The following is a 19,881-nucleotide window of genomic DNA, read 5'->3' as shown; positions in this document are numbered from 1 at the left end:
CCCTTGCCAAGGGGTGAGTGTGCGTGGTGCTGCCCCCGAGCATCCCGGCCAGGCGCTGCGCTGCTCGTGGTGTGGCTTTTAATTTTTTTCTTTTTTTTTTTTTCTTTTATTTTCCCTCCCCTCTTCGGTTTCCCTCCCCTCCCGTTTGACGTGCGCGGTTTTGGTGCAATGCGAATTATCTCCAGTCATTCAGTCAGGAGGGGCAGCGCCAGGCAGCAGAGCAGCGGCGGGGCTGCCTCCTCCTTCTCTCTCTTCCTCTTCCTCCTCCCATTGCCATAACAACCGCACACAGCCGCTGCTGCGCCCGGTGCTGGCGGGGCCGCACCGCTCCGCTCCGCACCGCGCCTGGGAGGCTCCGCATCCCACGGGGAAGGGGCGCGGGGGGTAAAGAAACAGTGACCCCCTCCTCTCAAAAAAACCAAAACAAAACCCAAACAAACCAACAAAAAGAAAGGAAAAAAAAAAAAAAAAAAAAGGGGGACTTTTTCCCGGGGTGGGTCTATCAGGGATCAGAGTGATCCCCAGAGCGTGCGCGCAGCTGCTGCGCGGGGCGCGGAAGGAAGGAGGGACGGGGCAGCCCCGGGAGTGACTCCGCGGCGGGGGTGCGGAGGTGGGAAGAGTAGAAAAAGGCGGGGGGAAAGAGGAGGAGGGAGGGGGGGGCAGAGAAAGTTGGGAGGAAATAGCCCAGGAAAAGTGACACTCGCGGAGCCCGCCGGAGAGCGGAGGAAATAAGAGAGGCAGCGGGCAGGAAGTGTGAGGAGGTGGAGGAGGAGGAAGAAGGGGAGAAGAAGAAGAAGAAGAAGAAGGAGGAGGAAGAAGAAGAAGAAAGAAGAAGAAGAGCGAACAGCAGCAGCAGTCGCTGCTACCGCGACAGAAGGGAAAGCAAAAGCCGCTCGCCGGTTCGGTGCCGCCCGGCCCGGCATCCGCGGGTCTGCGCGCCGCGGCCATGGCCCGGGAGAACGGGGACGGTGGCGGCTCCTGGAAGAAGCAAGCGGAGGACATCAAGAAGATCTTCGAGTTCAAGGAGACGCTGGGGACGTAGGTCAAGGGATGGCTGCGGGGGCTGGGGGGGGTTGCGCGGGGCGGGCGGCGCGGGTCCTTCTCCGCGGGGATGCGCGGATCACCCCGCGGGTGTGTGCGGGTGTGTGTGTTTCCCTCTGTGCACTCTTCGGGGCCGCTCCGCTCCCTCCTCATCCCTCCGAGAAGTCGGGGCTGTCTGGAAACACGGAGAAAAATGTATCTGCTGAGCTAAGATCCCCCCTTTACCTCCTAAATAAGGGGGGGGAAAAGTGTTTTAAAATATTTATAGGACCAGGAGACGGGGAAAGGTTTTTTCTCACTGGTGCAACTGTAAATAAATGCGGTCTGACTCGCACGCGTTCCCCTGAAGCCGAGGGCTGCATCTATTCGTGGAGAGACAAACAGGAATAATCGGAGTGGATTGGATGTGTTTTAGCTACGGTGCTTAACTGTGTTGGGGTTTATTTGTTATTTATAGTGGCGGGGCATAAAGATTAGTAAAACGTTAGTGTGGGCTTTTCTTTTTTTTTTTTCTTTTTTCTTTTTTTTTTTTTTATCGGAAGGCTGAGAATAAACATGCGCAGATGGTGCAAGGGAGCGGGGTGCGGGCTGATGCTTTTTTGGCTGGGCAGAGAGTTTTATTTTTGTTGAAATTTTTTTTTTACTTATGGGATATTTTAGAGGTGGAGAGCCAGGAGTGCTGGAGGAGGTCAGGATATGGGCTGCTGCCTCTGGAGATGTTGGAATTAAAGTTCAGTTGCGTTGGGACTGCTCCTCGTTGCGGTGTCACCCCCGCTTCTTCAGTTGCAACTTCAAGCCCATCTCTAAATGAAGCACCGTGAATCCCAAATAGTGCTTCCCATACTCTGCGTCCCAAAATACGGTTGGATAAGTTTTGACTGTCATATTTCAGTTTCTTTCTGCTTCCAAGGGAGGGCTCTCTATAAACAGAGTATTTTTGGTTCACGGGCTCACTGATTTCCTAGTAACAAACTGCGACTCAGGCTCAGGCTGGTCCTTTAATGTGGGGTGGGTCACACACCTGCAACGAGCAGGCAGCCAAGCCCTTGGAAAAATGCTGACTTAGCACATGGAATTAATGTCTGTCCAGGTCTTTGAAGAAGCAAAGTGCAGTGTAAGAGCCAAGCTTTATGGTGCATTCTCATCACATTCATCGAGTTTTAGCTGTCGGAATTTCATGTCGGGAGAGACTTGTCCCTGCTTGTCACTTGAGGTGTGTGGTTCCCTTCCTGAATGATGGGGTGTTGGGAGGAAAGTCTTTAAGCAGAGAGCTTTGTTAAGAGCAGCAGGACAGTTTGCACTGTGCAACTCTCTGGCATCTTCCTGGTTGTTATGTTCGGAGCTGTGAGGGCTCATTTGTGCCACTGAAGAATTCTGGAGTGAATTAATGTTGTGGCCTTGATCTGTGTCCCAGAGAAGTTAATGGGTGCAGGTGTAGGTCCCAATGAAGGTAAAGTTGGTCAGAGTTAATAGTTATGCATATTAACATGGCTGTTGCAAATTAAATTCATTAATAAGGCCAATTAGTGTCTCAAATGATTAACCATTGTCTTAGCCTCCCAGTTTGGTTTGGTAAGTCCTTTCTAATGAGAGTGGAAGCTGTGAAGTTTTAAATTGGACTTAACAAGTCAATCTACAAAGTATTTTAAAATTAAAATCAATGGTTTACAAACCTGGGCCTTTATAAAGGAAATAGAGCTGTTTTCTTTTCCAGACAAAGCCCTATTAATTATGAATGTATGTGCATTTAACAGCCTACACATTGGTTGCCCTCTGGTTGTGCATTCCTTAATTTCAGGAGGTAGCCTGGTAATTACCAGATTTGAATCTGAGTTTTGGTTCTGTCCCTGGCCACCCACGAGCACAGCACCTGCAGTTCCTATCAGCTCTGGTGTGATTTACCAGGGTGTGAAACTTCTAAAAAATGTAGGACATCACTGTGCAAATCATGAAGTGTTTGTAAAGGTCTGCTCACTGAACTGAGCAGCAGATATACAGGGTGCAGGAGTCCAAAGGATGGAATTAAGCAAAAATGTAAAATCCTTTAAAGCACCTGGACCAAAATCTTTCCTCTGGCATTATTTAGGAACAGGGATAGAATTTGCTTTGATCTCTTCTTCATTGTAATGCTGAGACCTGCTGTATATACATTGGCTGATCTTACCACCCTAATGGGTTTTTTCTCTTGCACGGATGGGCTTGGAGTGAAAAACTTGTCAGGTCAGATGAGATGCACTGGATTAGGGTAGTAGCCCCATTTTGCTTTTCTCTGACACCTTCCATTTCAGGATGCTGAAGCACTGAAGCCAGTTTTAATGGGGAAGCAGCTCCTTTCCATGCAGCAGTCTGAATTTCCTGGGGTAAAATTGCTCATAGAAAGAAAAGCACTAAACCCCCAAACAGGGGAGAAAGTGAAAAGGAAACATTAAAAATAAATTTTACTTTCATTGATTTGTGAATGTTAGATCTATATGTATAATCTGCTAATGTGTTGTTCTCTGAAGGGAGTCTTTCATCTGAATAAAAGCTTTTTCAGCAAATCTTTAACATGGGAGAATTGAAATTGCTGGAATTATTAATAAGATCCTAACTCAGTTAATCATTAGGTCATTTGGGCTTCAAGGAATATGTCTAATGACTACCCAGGTCTTTCTTCCAGAGCTTGGATTAATTATTTATGTGTCTCTGTAAATCATGTCCAACCACACTGATGCTGAAATGGGCATCCTGAATCCGACGTCACCTCCAGATGTAGATAAGGAGCCTTTTCCACCCAGAGAATTGTTTCCTTTGGTGGCTGAGGTCTGGGTTATTTGCTTTGCTCAGTGCTGCTGGGCAATAGTGTTTTCCTGGAGCAGTTACCAGCAGTGCAGTGGCTGGCTCAGAGGGTACTCAAACCTTTCTCTACCCTGGTTTGTATTTGCTCAGTCCCTAAGTGTAGTCGTTAGTTCCCATGAGTCCCCAATCTTAATTTGTGTCTGCAGTCTCTTGGGTACCAGAGTGTAAATGAAATATTTTGCAAATATGAATTAAGAAAATAGAATGTATTATAAATTAAGATATAAACTAACAAAATATGTTTTTAAAAAATATATTATAAAAAAATACATATAATGGTCATGATCCATTCTTGAGCTGCCTTATTTTGGTGGTGCTGATGGTAACTTGCAGTGCACCACACTCTGTATGTACAGGATCAGTGGGTGCCTCTTCTTGAAACTGGACCTGTTCACTATTGAGCCTTTGAAAGTGAAATTACAGATCCTGAAAAAACAGCTAAGAAGAAATACACAAAGTAAATCAAGGAAAAAAAATAAAACAGCATTGGGCCTGATCCTCAGCTGATGCAGGAGGATCCCTTCCAAGTCAAAACAAGTAGGCCTGAGGAAAGAAGATGATCTGAATAATTGTTAATCTTTTTAAATAGCCACAAGTTCATCTCTTGTAGCTCTACTCAATTCACAGGCCTGCCAGGAGAGGGGGGAATTCTGTCCCAGCCCTTGAGAGGTGTGAAGTTTCCAAGGATCAGGAATCTGATAAGAAGATGAGTGATCACTGAAATATCATTTTTTCTTCATATTTAAATGTATGATGTCTAAGGCATTTTAAAACTCAAGATTTTGACATTCCAAGAAGTAGTAAGGTGTGCCGTGTCATCCACCAGCCAAAGAGGAAAGCCTCCAATCATCTGGTCTGCCTAAGTGGATCAGGATCATGCCCACAGTTCTAAGGTATCTCATTAGGCCTTATTGCCATTAGACTTATGATGGAAATTACAATATTTAGAGAGGCTCAAGCTTCATATCTATTGGAATACTTGTGCTGTTCTTAAAATTGATGTGGCAGAATCTTTAAATCTTAGCAATGATAACACAGGGATTTGTGAGGATATAGTAGTAACATAGGGAAGACAAATATACTCTGAAAAGATGTGTCCAGTACTTTCTTAAAACACAGTATAGAGAAAACTTATAGGTTATTCTGTTTTTCTCAGAAGATCTACCATAACTGTGTCTCATCTGTGTCCTTATCCATACTCTTACACCATTTGATGGGCTCCTGGTGCTCTTCATGACTCTTCCCCATACCCATATGTTCTTGTTCATGCTGTGAAATGAAGTCATCCCATGTCCTGCTCTCACATCTATTTTCTTTCTCACACATTGTCACAAATCCTTATGTGCTGCCTCCTGTGTTTTTGTCTTCTCCTGTCCTTCATGGTGTCTTCCCCTGTATGCAGTCTTGCACTGACACTCAGGCTTTCCATGAGCAGCTCCACTTCATGTTCTCATCTGTTTCTGGTTGCTCAGACCTTTAGGGAGAACAAGGCTACTGGAGGTGATGTGTCTCAGCCTCAAACTTCCACTGGCAAGAAGATGCTGGTGGTCAGGACAGGTCCTGGCCAAGGTGCCCCATGTGTCTGAGAGGGTGCTGGAAGGTACCAGCAGGCTCCAGATCTGTTTTCTCTGCTCAAAGATCTTCCCTTCTCATCAGCTGAGTGCAAAAAGCACTTGTGATGACTTCAGCACAACAAATCATCACTGTTGAGACTTTTAACTTGAGGCATCATACGAGTCACTCAGTTGGTCTTCCCTTCTGATTTTGGAAATTCTCAAGATGTAAAGAAACGTGTTGGTATCTGTGCTTCCTCTGGCTCTGTGCCCCCTGTGAGCTCTGAAGAGTGTGTTTGATTTTCATGTTTCTGCTGACATTACCAGCAATTTCTGCCTCTCTCTGATGGCACTCCAGTGAGGCTGCAGTGGCACTGTGAGACTGTTTCATCTTTTCCTCAGTTCAGTATTTTCCTCTTAAAAAAAAAAAAAAAATAAAGAAACATTTCATGTTAAAAACATATATTCAGAGAAAAAATACAGTGTCCCAACGGGCTGAAGTTAAGGCACATGTTTTCAGGGGGAAGGTTGATGAACTGCTGGGGCAAACTATGGAGGCAAGTGGTTCCCATCTCCCCTGGGATGATTTGCTAGGAAAAATCCTCCTGCCATCTGAGAGCTCTCAGGCTTCATGCTAGAATCACCAGGAAAGAGAAGAGCCTCTTGTCCATGTTTACAGAGGAAGATGTTTCATGGTCATTTCTGACTTTAAGATCAGTAACTCTAGGAATCTGAGTAATGGGGGTTTAGGGATAATTCATCCTCAGGGGCCTGGTACCCACAGCACCTTTCAAGCATCTTGGGGAAGAGCAGTGAGAGCTGAGGTACAGGTATTTATGTTTAAATTAATGCTGTGAAACTAATGTTTTAGTTTCTGCAGCAAGCAGAAAAATACTGTTAGGAACCCTTTATGGTGATAGTTATATTTTTTTAAACTAAGTAATCCTGGTTGCTATTGTGTGGCATGGCTTACCTCCCCTGTGTTCTTAAAAATAATGAGTCCCTGCTATTTGCAATGTGAATTGTAGTATCTTATAATGTAGATTGTTGGTCTCCCTTGAACAGTTACAGAAAATAGCAGGTTTGAGCACTTACCTAGAACTGAAATGGGGAAAAAAGAAAAGCAAGATGGCCAATGGATTTAAAGGCTGATGGAGAGGACTTTAGAAAAAGGATTTTTGACAGGTCTCCAAGCAAGTTTAATGGATGCGTTTTGGACAGTGCTTGTTTGGGGCAACAGTAAAGCATGAAGTCCAATTTTCTTTTGCCATCTAAAAACAAAATTTTAAAATACTCAATAATCAAAGGCTGTCAGGTGAATGGATAATTTTGGGGACTTTGTCAGCTCACATATGTGCTCACGCTTCCTTCATCAGCCTTATTGGCTACCAGTTTTGATGTCTTACCCCTTTTTGCCTTGCCTTGTCTCTTTTTCCAGGGCTGTTCTCTTTCAAGTGCATCTTTGCTGTCTGAGAACTGTCTCTGCTGCTGGAAGACACCCACTCACCTGCACGCTGTGTGACTGAGAAGTGTCCTTGACCTGCAAGGTGGCAATAAGATGCCTGGGTAGGGTTGGAATAGGATATTTGGGCTTTTTCACCCCCTATTTTTTAAAGCACAGGGCTTTGGAAGGTTTTGTGCAGGTGGCTTAGAAGCCCAACAGCATCCCAGCTTCTATCAGGAGTCGTGTGGGTATCAGGAGCTCAGCAGGGATTGCCCCCTGTGCTCAGCACTGGTGAGGTCTCACCTTGAATCCTCTGTTCAGTTTTGGTCCCCTCACCACAAAAAGGACATTGAGGTGATGGAGAGTGTCCTGAGAAGAGCAACAAAACTGGTGAAGGGTCTGGAGAACAAGACTTATGAGGAGAAGCTGAGAGAACTGGGGTTGTTTAACCTGGAGAAAAGGAGGCTGAGGGGAGACCTTGGTGCTCTCTGCAACTGCCTGGAAAGGGGATGTAGTGAGGGGGGGTTTGGCCTCTTCTCCCTACTAACAAGCAACAGAACAAGAGGAAATGGCCTCAAGTTGCACCAGGGAAGGTTTGTACTGGGTATTAAGAAAAACTTCTTTACTGAAAGGGTTATTGAACCCTGAAACAGGCTGCCCAGGGAAGTGATTGGGTCACCATCCCAGGAGAGATTTAAAAGCTTTGTAGATGCAGTGCTGAGGGACATGGTTTAGTGATGGATTTGTCAGTGTTGGATTTTTGGTTGGACTTGATGATCTTAAAAGTCTTTTCCAACCAATCAGATTCTATGATTCTGTGGAAATGCAATCCTTGCCTAGGCCAAAAATTCTTGTGCAGCTGTGAGGGCCAAACACACATAAAAATGCTGGTACTTTTTTGTCAGCCACAGAGGGATCTGACACCCTAAAGCCTGCAACAAGCAGAACCCAGAGGGTCTGAAGACCTGGTGGAGAGGTAGTGGATGGAGCTGAACCTGAGTCCTATAGTAATCCTTTAACCAAAAGTCTCTTCTTCCCATCACAGCCACAACACAGTGGGTGTGAGAGCCTTCTTCACCACCGCTCCTGCCATCTGGAGCAGCCTGTCTGCTTCCTTCACCCTCCATCTGCTTTCACACAGGAGCTAAAATATCTCTGTATTTTTTCCTTCCTTTTTGCCTCTTTCATCTCCCTACCTTGGTGACTGACCTCAATTATTGTTGCCCTTCACACATGGTTCTCCTGACTACACGCAGAATATTGGCAGGAGTTATTTAATCCTTTCAAGCATCCAGAGATAGAATTAATATTGAATGAAGTTGTATTGTTTGGTTTGCTTGACAATAACAAGTATTTATAATAGGATTCTGAATTTATTGCCAGTAATGGTATTCACTTAACTGGTGAGTCACAGTTTATATTCGTGATTACTTAATAGGACCTAATTTTCTTGTCATTTTAGATAGCATGAAAACAAGTTGAGACTAAATGGGCACTGTTAGTAAACAGGTAATGAGTGAAGGGAGAAATAAAAAGTTCTTTGGGGCAGCAATCTGCCATTTCCATTGGAATTCAAACCACCTTTGCATTTCAGTGCTTTTCTGTAAATAATAATTAACAACAATAACAATAATTTGCAAACATGTGTGTGTGATTGGGCTGTTGTTGAATGACAAATAGCTCAGCAATCAGAATATTTATCTTTTCTAGAAATCATAACATTCCTTAAAATGTTTCTATCAAATCTTGACACTGATGTTTTTTTTTGTTATCTGACTTGGCAATTCCTATGATTTTCCTCTGAATGTTGTGTCAATCATTTTTTTAAAAACAAAACTATAAATAACAGATTGTTAATAAACTTTTGAAGGCCCCTCACTGATGTTTTCATGTTGAAAGCTGTGTATTGAGTTTTATGCCAGAATTACTCACCAGACAGATTGTATGAGGTTAAATTAAAATAATACTTTTGAGTAGAATTTTTTGGCTGATTTAAAAGCTTTTTTTTTTTTAATTTTTTTTTTTTAATTAACACTGGATATGCTCAGAAGAAGCTCTCTTTTGGGTCTGATCTATGAGTAGAGCAATTGAGTACAAGGGCTGGAGATGCTCTGTAAAACAGATGACTGATTTTGTGTGCTCTTTTCCTGGGCAATATCATATGTCACATTTAACACATCAACAGCTTTGGACAAGTGGAGTACAGAACCACAAAGATAGTTCTTAAAATACCTTTTTCAAGAGTCGAAAGGGGAAGAAGCATGTGAGAGAAGACATGCTGGCTTAGATGTAGGATTTCTTTTATTTTTTATTTTGATTTTCTTACATTCCCAGTTGGAGATAAACAAAAGTTTCAGCCTACTTACAGTTTCAGGGAGGAAAAAAAAGGAGGTGCTTTTAATGGGGCAAATGAACTCAAGCATTTGCCCCTGGCAGCAATAGGGTGCAGAACTCTGGCAGCTCTCCCCTACACCCTTTGCCTTTGCTCTCTTTCTGCCCACTGTGGATTCCTCTCATTGTCCTGCTCTAAACTCTCCCTAATTTAGGCTGAATATTTGAAGGTATGTTCTTTCAAGACCAAGCACCCAAAATTTGATAACTAAATCTGATGCTCAGTTGGTTGTCAGAGTGCAGAGGACCAAGAGATTTCATCGGTGACCGATGGGAGCAAAGCAAGGTCAGGACCTGTGGAAAAGCTTGAGGTCTGGAAACCTTTCACCTCCATGGTTGTTTTGGTGAGGGCAGTTTGGAGAATAAGTAACCCTTGTTCATCAGTGTTGGGATGCAAAGGTTTGAAGTTCTTTCCAGGAGCTCCTGGAAAGGGGGTTCCACAGATGTTGCAGGTATCTCCCTTAAGCCTGTACCTCCCATCCCTGTGGAGTCAATCTGTGATGTTAACATTTTAGCTGATGTGAAACCTGCCTGCTGACCTGATGGCTTGTGTGCTGGAGAAATGTGGCTGCCCTGCTCCCTCCAGCTGGTTGAAGAAATGGATGGGCTTTTGAGGATAGTACAAAATAAAAGAGTGTAACTCCTTGTACTTAAATGTAAAGATTTGCAAAGGCTGAAAAGCTGTTCTGTGTTTGAGTGTTGGACACTCACAAGTGAAATATCACAGAATCACAGAAAGTTAGGGGTTGGAAGTGACCTTAAAAGATCATCTAGTCCAACCCCTCTGCCAGAGCAGATCAGTATGAAGGATCTAAGATATTTGGGGGTTTTATTACTCTGCCTTTCATTGGCCTCAGATGAGAACAGGCATTGTGGAGCTAGAAATAGTGCAAACACCAGAGTAAACAACTGTTCATACCCAGAAGAACTTATAAGCTAAATAAATAAGACAAAAATGCTAACACTGTTTTGTTAGAGATGAGGAAATGTGTTGCTTGTAAACCCAAAGCACAGCCAGAATCATAACTCCAGCCTTATGCAGTGGACCATCCTGCTTCTTTTAATAGTGGGCACTCTGTCAGCACCAATGTCTTCAAAATGTATTTATTTTTATGTGGTTCATCCAGGGTCATCACAAAGAATTAGTTTTTACTAGTTAAGGCTTGAAGATGCAAAGCTCTGTCTGCATGTGGTTGTTAAGAGCATGGGTGCTTTATTGCAGTGCTGTTTCACAGATGCTCAGAGGAATCGAGGCCTTCCCAGAGCCATAAGGAGCTGGAGCAGACCAGGCAGTACTTGGGGTGATGTAGGATTGTTCCCAGCAGAATCCTGTTTTCCCATCCCAGTTTCAGCAATTTAAGAGACCAAGCTTCAATCAGGCCTTGACTTCCCAGCCCAACTCATTAGCTGTGACCCCCCGTGATGGGCAAGGGCTGCAATGAGGATGACTGTTGGATGAAAAAAAATGTGGAAAAGCCAAAATTATTTAGAAAAACCCAAACAACGTAGGAGGGAGCTGAGGGTGTGTGGAAGAGGAGAGCTCTCAGAGGATTTGTAGAGCCATGTGGAAAACTCTGAGGAAGGCACAGGTTGCTAATCAGATGCAACCGTAGTTGAGAGAGCCTGTTGGAGTATCCCTGAATAATCCTTCCCTCTTATGTTGAGCTGGCTTGGGAGATTTCCTCCCACTTTTCACTCCTGCCTTCTCTTGCCTCTCAGCATAAGTAAATCCATAGGATATGCCCAGCCCTGAAGCCTTCAGGGTTTTGCATATTTCAGGCACAGCAGAGTGCTTGGTGTGCACTGTCAGTGGCAGAAGATGCTGTGAACATATTAATCTTGTTTTGTGCTCCCTACCCATTCTCATCCAGAGTACCTGAACAAATTTCAAGGTTTTATCTTTTATTTTGGCCTGAAATATCTAAAAGACTATCTAAAGCTCCTGGGATCCTTGTCAGCCTCACTCCTCTGCATTAATGTGATTTCTTTCCACAAGGGTGTAATTAATTTGTTCAAGAGACACAACATTTTTTGTGTCTGACACTGTTGAGCTTCTCCATGGGCTGATGATGATCATAATTAAAAACACCACCTCATTCTCTGAGACCAAGCCACAGTGTTTTGAGACACCTTCTCTAGCATAATTACATAGCAACCTGAATATTACAAAGCAAACAAGCTCTCCTTCCCCATATGAAATGGTCCCAAGCATAAAAAAAAAAAAAAAAAAGATAATCACAAAATCCTCTACTGCTGCACATGTGCCCTTCTTTAGGGAGAGAAGAGGGAGACAAAGAACCTGTGGCTTGTTAGCTGAGTTGGTTGATGCACTGTGAGAAAGAAGGTGCTTAGATAAAAACATTTATGGAGAATAATGGTGTGACTCCTGGGGACTGAATGGCCCAGGCACTGAGGCACAAGAGCAATAACTTAGAAAGGAGAAAAATGTCTCATGTCACAGATTAAATTTATAGCTTTAGGAAGCAGGAGGCTAGATATTTACATACTGGGGGAGAATGTAACAAGAAATGAGCTGAAGAACCCAAGGTTCTTAAAAGCAGGCAGACACAGGACATACAGGGACTGCAGGCTGCACTGAGGCTTCTGCTCTTGGCTATTAAGGTAACTGGAGTAGTTTTACTCACTTATTTTCCCAGATGTAGCCATCTAATTTATGTAATGGACATAAATCCTGTGCTTTTAAGAGAGAAACCCTGAAAAAAAAATGTCACAGAGATTTGTAGGAAAGTCCTCTGAGTGAGTTTCTCTGAAGAAACTTGTATTTTTAATGGAAAGAAAATAAAGTGATTCTAGGATTCCTGATGTCAGCTGAGATTTGTGCCCAGAAAGCAAATGTGTGCCCTTCTGGCACTGCTGAAAGAGAAGATAACAAGTACTAAAGCTGAGAGCATGGCTGTGCTGCAGGTGCATTCTCCTCTGAATGGGCTGTGTGCTTTGAGCTTCATTGACTCCAGAGACAGGCAGGTCCCCTGGCTTGTTAATGAGCAAGCAAATGAACTGCAAAAATTCACCAGCATGGGTCCTTTGGGCAGGGCAGCTCATCCCCAATGCTTCATCAAGGGCCACTGAGGTGCCTGGCAGCTTCAGTGCCAGTGTGTGCTCTGGAGATGGTGGGATGCTGCCACATCTTTGTCTTGCAGTGCTGTGTGGTTGTGCTGAAGGTGTGGGAGCCCTTTATATGCATGTAAGTAGATGCAGTGTTTATGTATAGATACTCAAAGACATAAAAAATACTATTTATATAGTGATATATAGTGATATATGGTGCTAGTTTCTTGCCACCCAGCATGTTGTTTGGCTCAGTCAATAAATGCACAGAGAATGACCTGTGCCATTTGGTAAACACTGTTTAAGATCATAGTGAACATTGTTAATTTATTCTGTAGTTTGAATTTCTCTTCAGATTTGGGTTACATTGAGGAGAAGGCAGGAGAGTCATGCTTGCTTGCATGATCTAATGATCCCTAATAAAGGGTCTAACCCAAAATTCAGTATGAGGATATCCCCAGTGATGAGGAGATACTGGTCCTGGGATGCAAACTGGCTTTAGCTGATTGCTATTTGCCTTTCTCTATGCAGTGACTTCTTGACAGATGTTCTTGTGATGCCTCCTTGCCTGCTTCCATCTGCTGAGATAAGACTTGGGTGCAGCCAATGGTTCTGTTTCTGTTCTTGTTCCCCAGTCTGGTGCCTCCTTGTTCATTTGGCTGGGGGGGGGTTGAACCCAGTCAAATAGGAGGTGAACATGATGGTATATCCTGCTCTTCATGTTACCTCTGCTCTGAATCAGTGCTTTCTGTCTCCTATTTAAATCTTAAACCCCTCACTCAGGTGCAGTGCCACAGTTCCATCCCACAGCTGTGCACAGCTGGGAAGCACAGCTGGAGGACAGCAAAAAGTCTTCCTTTGGGTCAGTTAAGGGCTTTGTTTAGGTAAAGCACCTTTCACATGGGAAAATTAAGGCAGTGGCAAGAAGATGGGAGCCTTTTTTGGGTGCAAAGTGGAAGGAGAATTAACTAACATTGTTCTTGATGTCTGTAGGGCTGTCTCATAACCTGTGAGTGATTCCACTCAATAGGTGGGCTGGTTGAAGTATATGACCATAAACTGACCATAATTAACTCCAGTCTGCACCAGTGCCCTCATGGTGATGGCAATGGCTCATTGCCCTCTGCTGCTCTATGGGTAGGGCATGCAGGGTTTTGTTGATTAAAAACCCACCCTGCTAATGTCTGTGGTGGTGGGTACATTAGTAATCAATTCACTTTTTTCCTATTATTTAAGTAATACCCCAAGGGACATAACAGTGGCTTTGATATTCTGGTGCTTTAAGGCAAAATATGGAAGAAAGGGAGTTTGGTAATACAAATATTTTGAAAAGTAGTTTTGGCTTCAGAAGATGCCTGTAAAATGCCTTCCTGGAGTTCTCCTCATGAGTTGGCTTTCCACTCAGAGCAAATCTTCCTGCAGTCAGAGAGCAGCTCACAAGAGCACATCAGGCCTGTTTCTCTTCTGATTTTCTCTTGAATCATTTGCAGCAGTTCAAAGTGACTGTAAAATTCTGCCTTTGATGAGCACAGCTTGGGGGTTTTCCACTGGGAGTCAAGAAAGGCACTGGACCAGCAGTGGTTTCTGCTCCTTACTCTCAGGTTTCAGATGGCAATATAAAGTTACCGGGCTGTGGAGGAACAGGTTGCAATTCCAGGACAGAAGAGGAAAGGGCTGAGCTTGTCCCATGGGGCAGTTCACATCTTTTACCAGCCCAGTTGTTCGCAGGGATGTGCTGTGAATCTCTCTAATGAAACAATACAGATTAAAAATAGTCCTTCCATAGGAGATGGGGGAAGGCGATAAATACAAAGCACAAGAAGTTTTATTTCTTTTCATTCCATAGATGCTATAAATCAGCAGGGAAGTCAGTTGCATTTTTTTTCCCTTCTGTCTTGCATCGTTAAAAAAACATCAGCCACTACACTGAAAGGGTTTGCAAAAGCCACTTCCCCAGGAACAATTTTGGATTGAGAAGAATAAAAAATTGGTAGATGCCAGGTTGGATTCATGTGTCAGTGGTGGCTGGATTCAGCTTAAGAGCTGTAAATAGAACCAATCATCATTTCTTAATGAGATATATGAGAACAAAGAATCACAATGCTTGAATAATCTGTCACATCTCTATCAAAGCTGCTTAAGCAATTATTCAGTTTGTTCAATGCTTTGACAAGGTGACATGACAAAATCAATTTACAAAGCAAATTAATAACAAGTAACCAGTGCTATTTTTTTCCAGGAAAGTAATTCTTAAAGCCTTACATTTTTTATTCTTACAGTCCCTACCCAGTCATCTGTATTCAGTGGTGCTGCTTGCCATGAAGTCCTGCGTGGCCCACGGTGACATTATTCACCAGATCATTTGTCATTTATCCATCTCTGGTCTAATGAGGCTGTCGTCTGGGCCTTGGCAAAAAAATGAATGATGCATTCATTGCTCTGAGGCACAATGTGAGTATGTTTTTCACTGTGTGCTAAGGCTGTGTTTTTGCAGGTTTCTCAAGGAAGCCTGGCCCTCAGCCCTTTTTAACCATTAATGTAAATCTTGCTGAATATTTTATTCATTTGGCAGCAAATGTAGAAGCAACTTGGCATGAGAGATAAATGACAAGTGTTGTAGACAGAGGTGATATGTTCATCTACTTTAATACCAGACCTTTCACCGTGTTGCAGCAGTGACTGGGATGGTCCCATCCCTGTTTGTAGTGAGGGGGGATCTGCAGCCACTGGTAACAAGTGACAGGGACTGTCACAGTGGACACTAAACAGCATCTTCAGCAGCATCTTCACTGGTTTTACCCTTTGCTTCCATAAATGAGTCCCCATCCTTCTGATGTGATCAAGTAGCAGGGGGTAATGCTGTAGCACGGGAGAGGAGGTTATTCTCACCACCATGTGAAATGTTTGAACCTTTCATCTTCTCCACAGGGAACTGATAAAAGATTGTTCCCTGTACTCTGGGATTCCCTCAGTCCATTTGTGTTTTATAGTCTGCAGGATGGCAGCAATGTGCCTGGTTTCATAGCTCTCATACCTCTAATGTGTGTCATGGGGTTTCCACCAGAAATGTCTTAATCAGCTTTTAGGGAATAGTGAGAACTTTTTATTTCAGGCAAGGTGACAAGGTTCCCAGCAGCCTTTAAGATATGCCAGATGATTGTGCCATTGAAGATAACAGTATTTCTTAACTCATCATTGCCATATGACTCCTGTTGCTACTGTTTCTGAGCAAATCACAGTCCTTACAAAATCTGTGATACTGAAAATTCATATGCTTTTATTTTTGCTACATTTATGCATGACATATGGACTTCCAGTATCTGGTTACTCAGTTTCTGATCAACATCTTGTATTTTCTGGTTACTGTTAAAGAATCTGCATACATACAGTATTTCCTTATCTATTACTGGTGGTGCTGCAGTCTTGATCTTGTGATTGCTGGATAACTGTCAGATACTCGAGGCTTCATTAAGAAACAGATGTACAGGTCTACACTTTGTTTTTCTAGCTGCACTTTGGACATATTGTAAATGTCCTTAATTGCTTTTGTTCAGGATAATACCATCTGCTGGCATCTTTTTCTGCCATGGCTCCTTCTGATACTTCTATGTATTGTGGTCTGTAAGAACAAATTACAGAGTTTCAGGAAGGTATTGTGTAATTTTTCCCCTCAGAAATAATCAATCACAGAGTTCGAATATCAGAAGACTTTATGTCTGCATAACTGAATTTCTAGATTAATAGAGTTTATTCGGGTAAGAAGAGAGCCCTGTGTCCATGTTGGTTTCTCTTAATTTATTGTTGGCATGTCTTGAAGCATATCAGAGTTGCCAGACTGGGTGAAAAGCAGCCTTTGGGTTTATATTTGGCTGCCTTTAAACACAGAGAGATGTGGAATCAACTTTTAGATCTGCCTGGAGCCTTCACAGGAAACTCTATCTAACAAACAGTCAAGATGGGTCATCTTTAAACATCACTTACTGTATCTGCAGGGTTGATGGGCTTCTTGTCAGCTTTTAGCATTGCCAAGTGTGTTCTGGTCTGAAGCTTTTGGTAGCAAAAGCAATACTGAACAGGCAGGGGATGAGATGTCTGCTGAGGATGCAAGAAGGAGAATGCATGCTGGCTCCTGAGAGTCCAGAACAAAGTCTTCATTTTTCTGTAGCCTGCTGTCACATTGAGTTTAGCTCTCCCTCCTCAGATCAGTGCTTTTTATTAGATGGCTTCAGCATTTATGGTAGAGATTTTATTGCAGTTGCCATCTCTGTGTCTGGTCTGTGAAGTGCAATAGAAATTCCACTTCTGGCATTCTTTCTGGTCATGACAAGTGCAGGCAAGCATCAAAAAGTCTCTAGGTTGGGCTTTATCTGGAGTGACCTAACTCTGCTCCCAATAAAAATAGAGAGAGCTGACCTTTGCTGTCAGTGAGACAGTGGTAAACCAGTTCTGAGATCTTTATGAATCTGGTCTGAAATACCTGGTGTCCCAAGAGGGCTGTGTTGTCCCTGAGCTAGAGAAGTCTTTGAGATACATTATGTGGGCAGGGCTCAGTAGGAAAACTTCAATAAGGAGACCCTTCCTGGGCATGCATGTGTGTATTAGAGCTGAAGTGAGGGCCATTGCAAAAGCAGGAGTTCTCCTTTTACTTTGCCAACCAGTTTATTTGGCCCAGTGTTCTTGCTGATGCTGTTCTTCCAATAGAGGTACCCCAGTACTGGGACTGCCATAGTGGTACCTACAGCTGGACTAAGGTCAGGAGTTGGCCTGTAAAGTCCTTTGGAGATGATGTAGACTGGTGCAGGGGCATTAGCTGGCTGGAAGAGCACTGGCTAATGATCTGGGCAATGAGTTTTACTTCTGACTTTGCCACTGGGCTTTTTTTTGACCTTGGAAAAGTTGCAGTACCTCTCTGGCCTGGTTTCCCCATCTGTCAGTGCCTGACCTACTTTCTAACTCATTTTGAGATCTGGCTAATTAAAGCTTGCTATGTGAGATGTTCAAAATGTACTATGTAAGGTGTTGTTTTTGTCATGGTAAGAATCTTCCCTGTTGTCCTTAAGGTGTATCTGAGTGGGCTGGGAACTCAGCTGTAATGCTGTTGTTTTGCAGCTGATGCTTTTTATGGGACATGTTTCTGCAAGAACCTGCTCTGTTTCCTAAAAGTACCACTGATTCCAAAAAAGAGATGGACTGCCCCACCCCCAGGGCACCAGAGATGAGACAAGAGAGCAAACCCAGCTGAAATGTGTTTTACTTTCTGAAACTTCTCTTTCAGTGCTCTGGGATTCACAGCACAGCAGACAGACCTTACAGAAGGATCTCTCAGTTCCAGCTTCCTCATGGGTTTTCCAGCATTGGTTCACTGATGGATGGTCAGTAGGGAGACAACTGGAAGGAAATGTGAAGTTTTGAGGCAGTTTTCCCCTCCTGTGCAATCCAGGTTACAAGTGTGAGTCAGAAAAAAAAACAGTGGGTTTAGCATTGCATTGCCAACAGAGTGGGAATTAGGGAGCAGTGGATAAGGATTTGTACTGCCCTGAAGAGCCCTCCAGTAATAAGATGATGTGGGCTTGCCTCAAAGATAGATCTGTAGCATTAGCTGTGTGTTACTTCATACATTTTTTTTAATGTCTAACAATGTTTATGCCTCCTGAAAATCAGTTCAGTCACACAAGTGAGTTGTGTTTCCAGTCACCACAGAGTTACTGTTGTAAAAAGCCTTTCTGTAGGCAGAGTGCATTCAGGCTTTTTCTCAGATTCTGAAAAAAAAGTAAAGTTAATGCATAAATTGGAAAGCAGGCTCTCGTTGAAGCTGCATGATTTAGATCTGCTGAAGGCTGCTGCTGTGGAGCATTTGGCATTCATCAGGAAAATCTCCAAGTCTAAACACTTTTATAATGCAAAGTTATATAGTTGGAAGGTAAAACACTCTGTCTTTTCCCACTTGGAAGAGCAGAGCCAGCTGATGGATGCCCTGTCAAATTGCTCATAAGCTTTCAGGGAAGGTGAGTAGCTGTGAGTCTCCCTCTTTAACCTATGGATGCTTTAAGCAAAGAGCCCCAAGGGAGAAGGGCACACAGCCAGGCCATGGGTAGGAGAGCAGCCATGCTCAAGAAACCATTTGTGTATTCTCAAATAATGTGTTGCACAGGGTGTGATTTAGCAAAAACCCACTGACGTCTTCCTGAATTAGACTCCAAGTATCTGGATCTTTCCATCCTGAGTTTATTAGCACAGCTTTTTACTTCTTACAAGATCCTTCCACTGCTCCACTAACAAAGCACACAACGACTTCACTTTTGCATGAGTGGGGAGGTTTTCCTGAAGTGAATTTTCCTTAGTGATGCAAGGAAAGCCACATTTCCCTAAAATATTTACTAGAAGTGCAGCTCACTTACTGTGTGCTCATTTTGCTTATGTGTACTGCCACGTGTGCTTGTCCCCAGGCAGATGCTGAAGTTCTGTCAGAGTTGTGAAGTCAAAGGGACTTAGACAGGACCCAAAATATGAAATACTTCATTGCTTTTCTGGTAGATACAGACTGATGAAGAGTGACCATGAACAAGTCCACCTGAGTGGTGGTCCCCTATTTCTACACATACCAGCACAAATGCTCCACCCAAGCACAAATACAGGCTTGGTGGAGAAAGGATTGAGAGCAGCCCTGAGGAGAAGGACTTGGGGTATACAGGAGCCAGCAGTGTGAACTCACAGCCCAGAAAACCAAGTGTGTCTTAGGCTGCATCACAAGAAGTGTGACCAAGAGGTGGAAGGAGGTGATTCTGCCCCTCTGCTCCTCTCTCATGAGACCCCACCTGGAGTTCTGCATCCAGCTCTGGATGAGACACAAGAAGGACATGGAGGTGTTAGAGTGAGTCCAGAGAAGGTCCATGGAGATGGTGAGACCGGCTGAGAGAGAGTTGGGGTTGTTCAGCCTGGAGAAAAGAGGGCTCCTGGAAGACCTTACAGTGCCCTTCCATTACCTGAAGGGGCTACAGGAAAGCTGAAGAGGGACATTTTGCAAGGGTGTTTAGTAATAGGATGAGGGATGACAGTTTGAAACTGAAAGAGGGTAGATTTGGATTTAGAGGGTAGACTCTTTCGTGTGAGGGTGGTGAAACACTGGCACAAGTTCCCCAGGGAAGCTGTGGCTCCCCCAGCCCTGGAAGTGTTCAAGGCCAGGTTGGATGGGGCCTGGAGAAACCTGGTCTAGTGGGAAGTGTCTCTGCCCATGGCAGGGGGTTGGAACTGGATGAGCTTTAAGGTCCCTTCCAACCCAAACCATTCTGTGATTCCATGTTTCTGTGATTCCATGTTTCTATGATTCTGTGGTTTCTACATAATGCAAGGGACCAGGTTTGCCATCCCTCCCAGAGTTTGTAAGGACAGCAGTAACAGGCTGTGAGACTTGCCCAGCTACTGCAGCTGGGTAGGATGGGAGCTGTAGGTAAGACCTCAGCCCTGCCAGGACACTGGTGCCAACAGGTATCAACACAGATTTTCCTGACTGGGGCAGCCCAACATCTGGTGGGGACTCCTGGATCT

The 19,881-nt window shown here is 43.8% G+C and overlaps 1 protein-coding gene across 2 annotated transcripts in view; it reads left to right on the top strand.

The window, feature by feature from the left end:
- Window positions 1-661: 661 nt before the first annotated feature.
- Window positions 662-19,881, top strand: part of CAMK1D (calcium/calmodulin dependent protein kinase ID) — a 227,809-nt gene continuing 208,589 nt past the window's right edge. Inside the window, exon 1 of one of the 2 annotated variants that reach the window (XM_071734127.1) lies at window positions 662-1,038. In XM_071734127.1, coding sequence (XP_071590228.1) covers window positions 947-1,038 — 92 coding nt within the window. In that variant the 5' untranslated portion in view covers window positions 662-946. The remainder of the gene's footprint in view (window positions 1,039-19,881) is intronic. The other variant, XM_071734126.1, reaches the window with a different exon arrangement.

This window comes from Heliangelus exortis, chromosome 1, assembly GCF_036169615.1.
Source record: "Heliangelus exortis chromosome 1, bHelExo1.hap1, whole genome shotgun sequence".
NCBI lineage: Eukaryota > Metazoa > Chordata > Aves > Apodiformes > Trochilidae > Heliangelus > Heliangelus exortis.
Note: the sequence above shows the minus strand (reverse complement) of the source record. Positions and strands in the feature narration are given on the sequence as shown.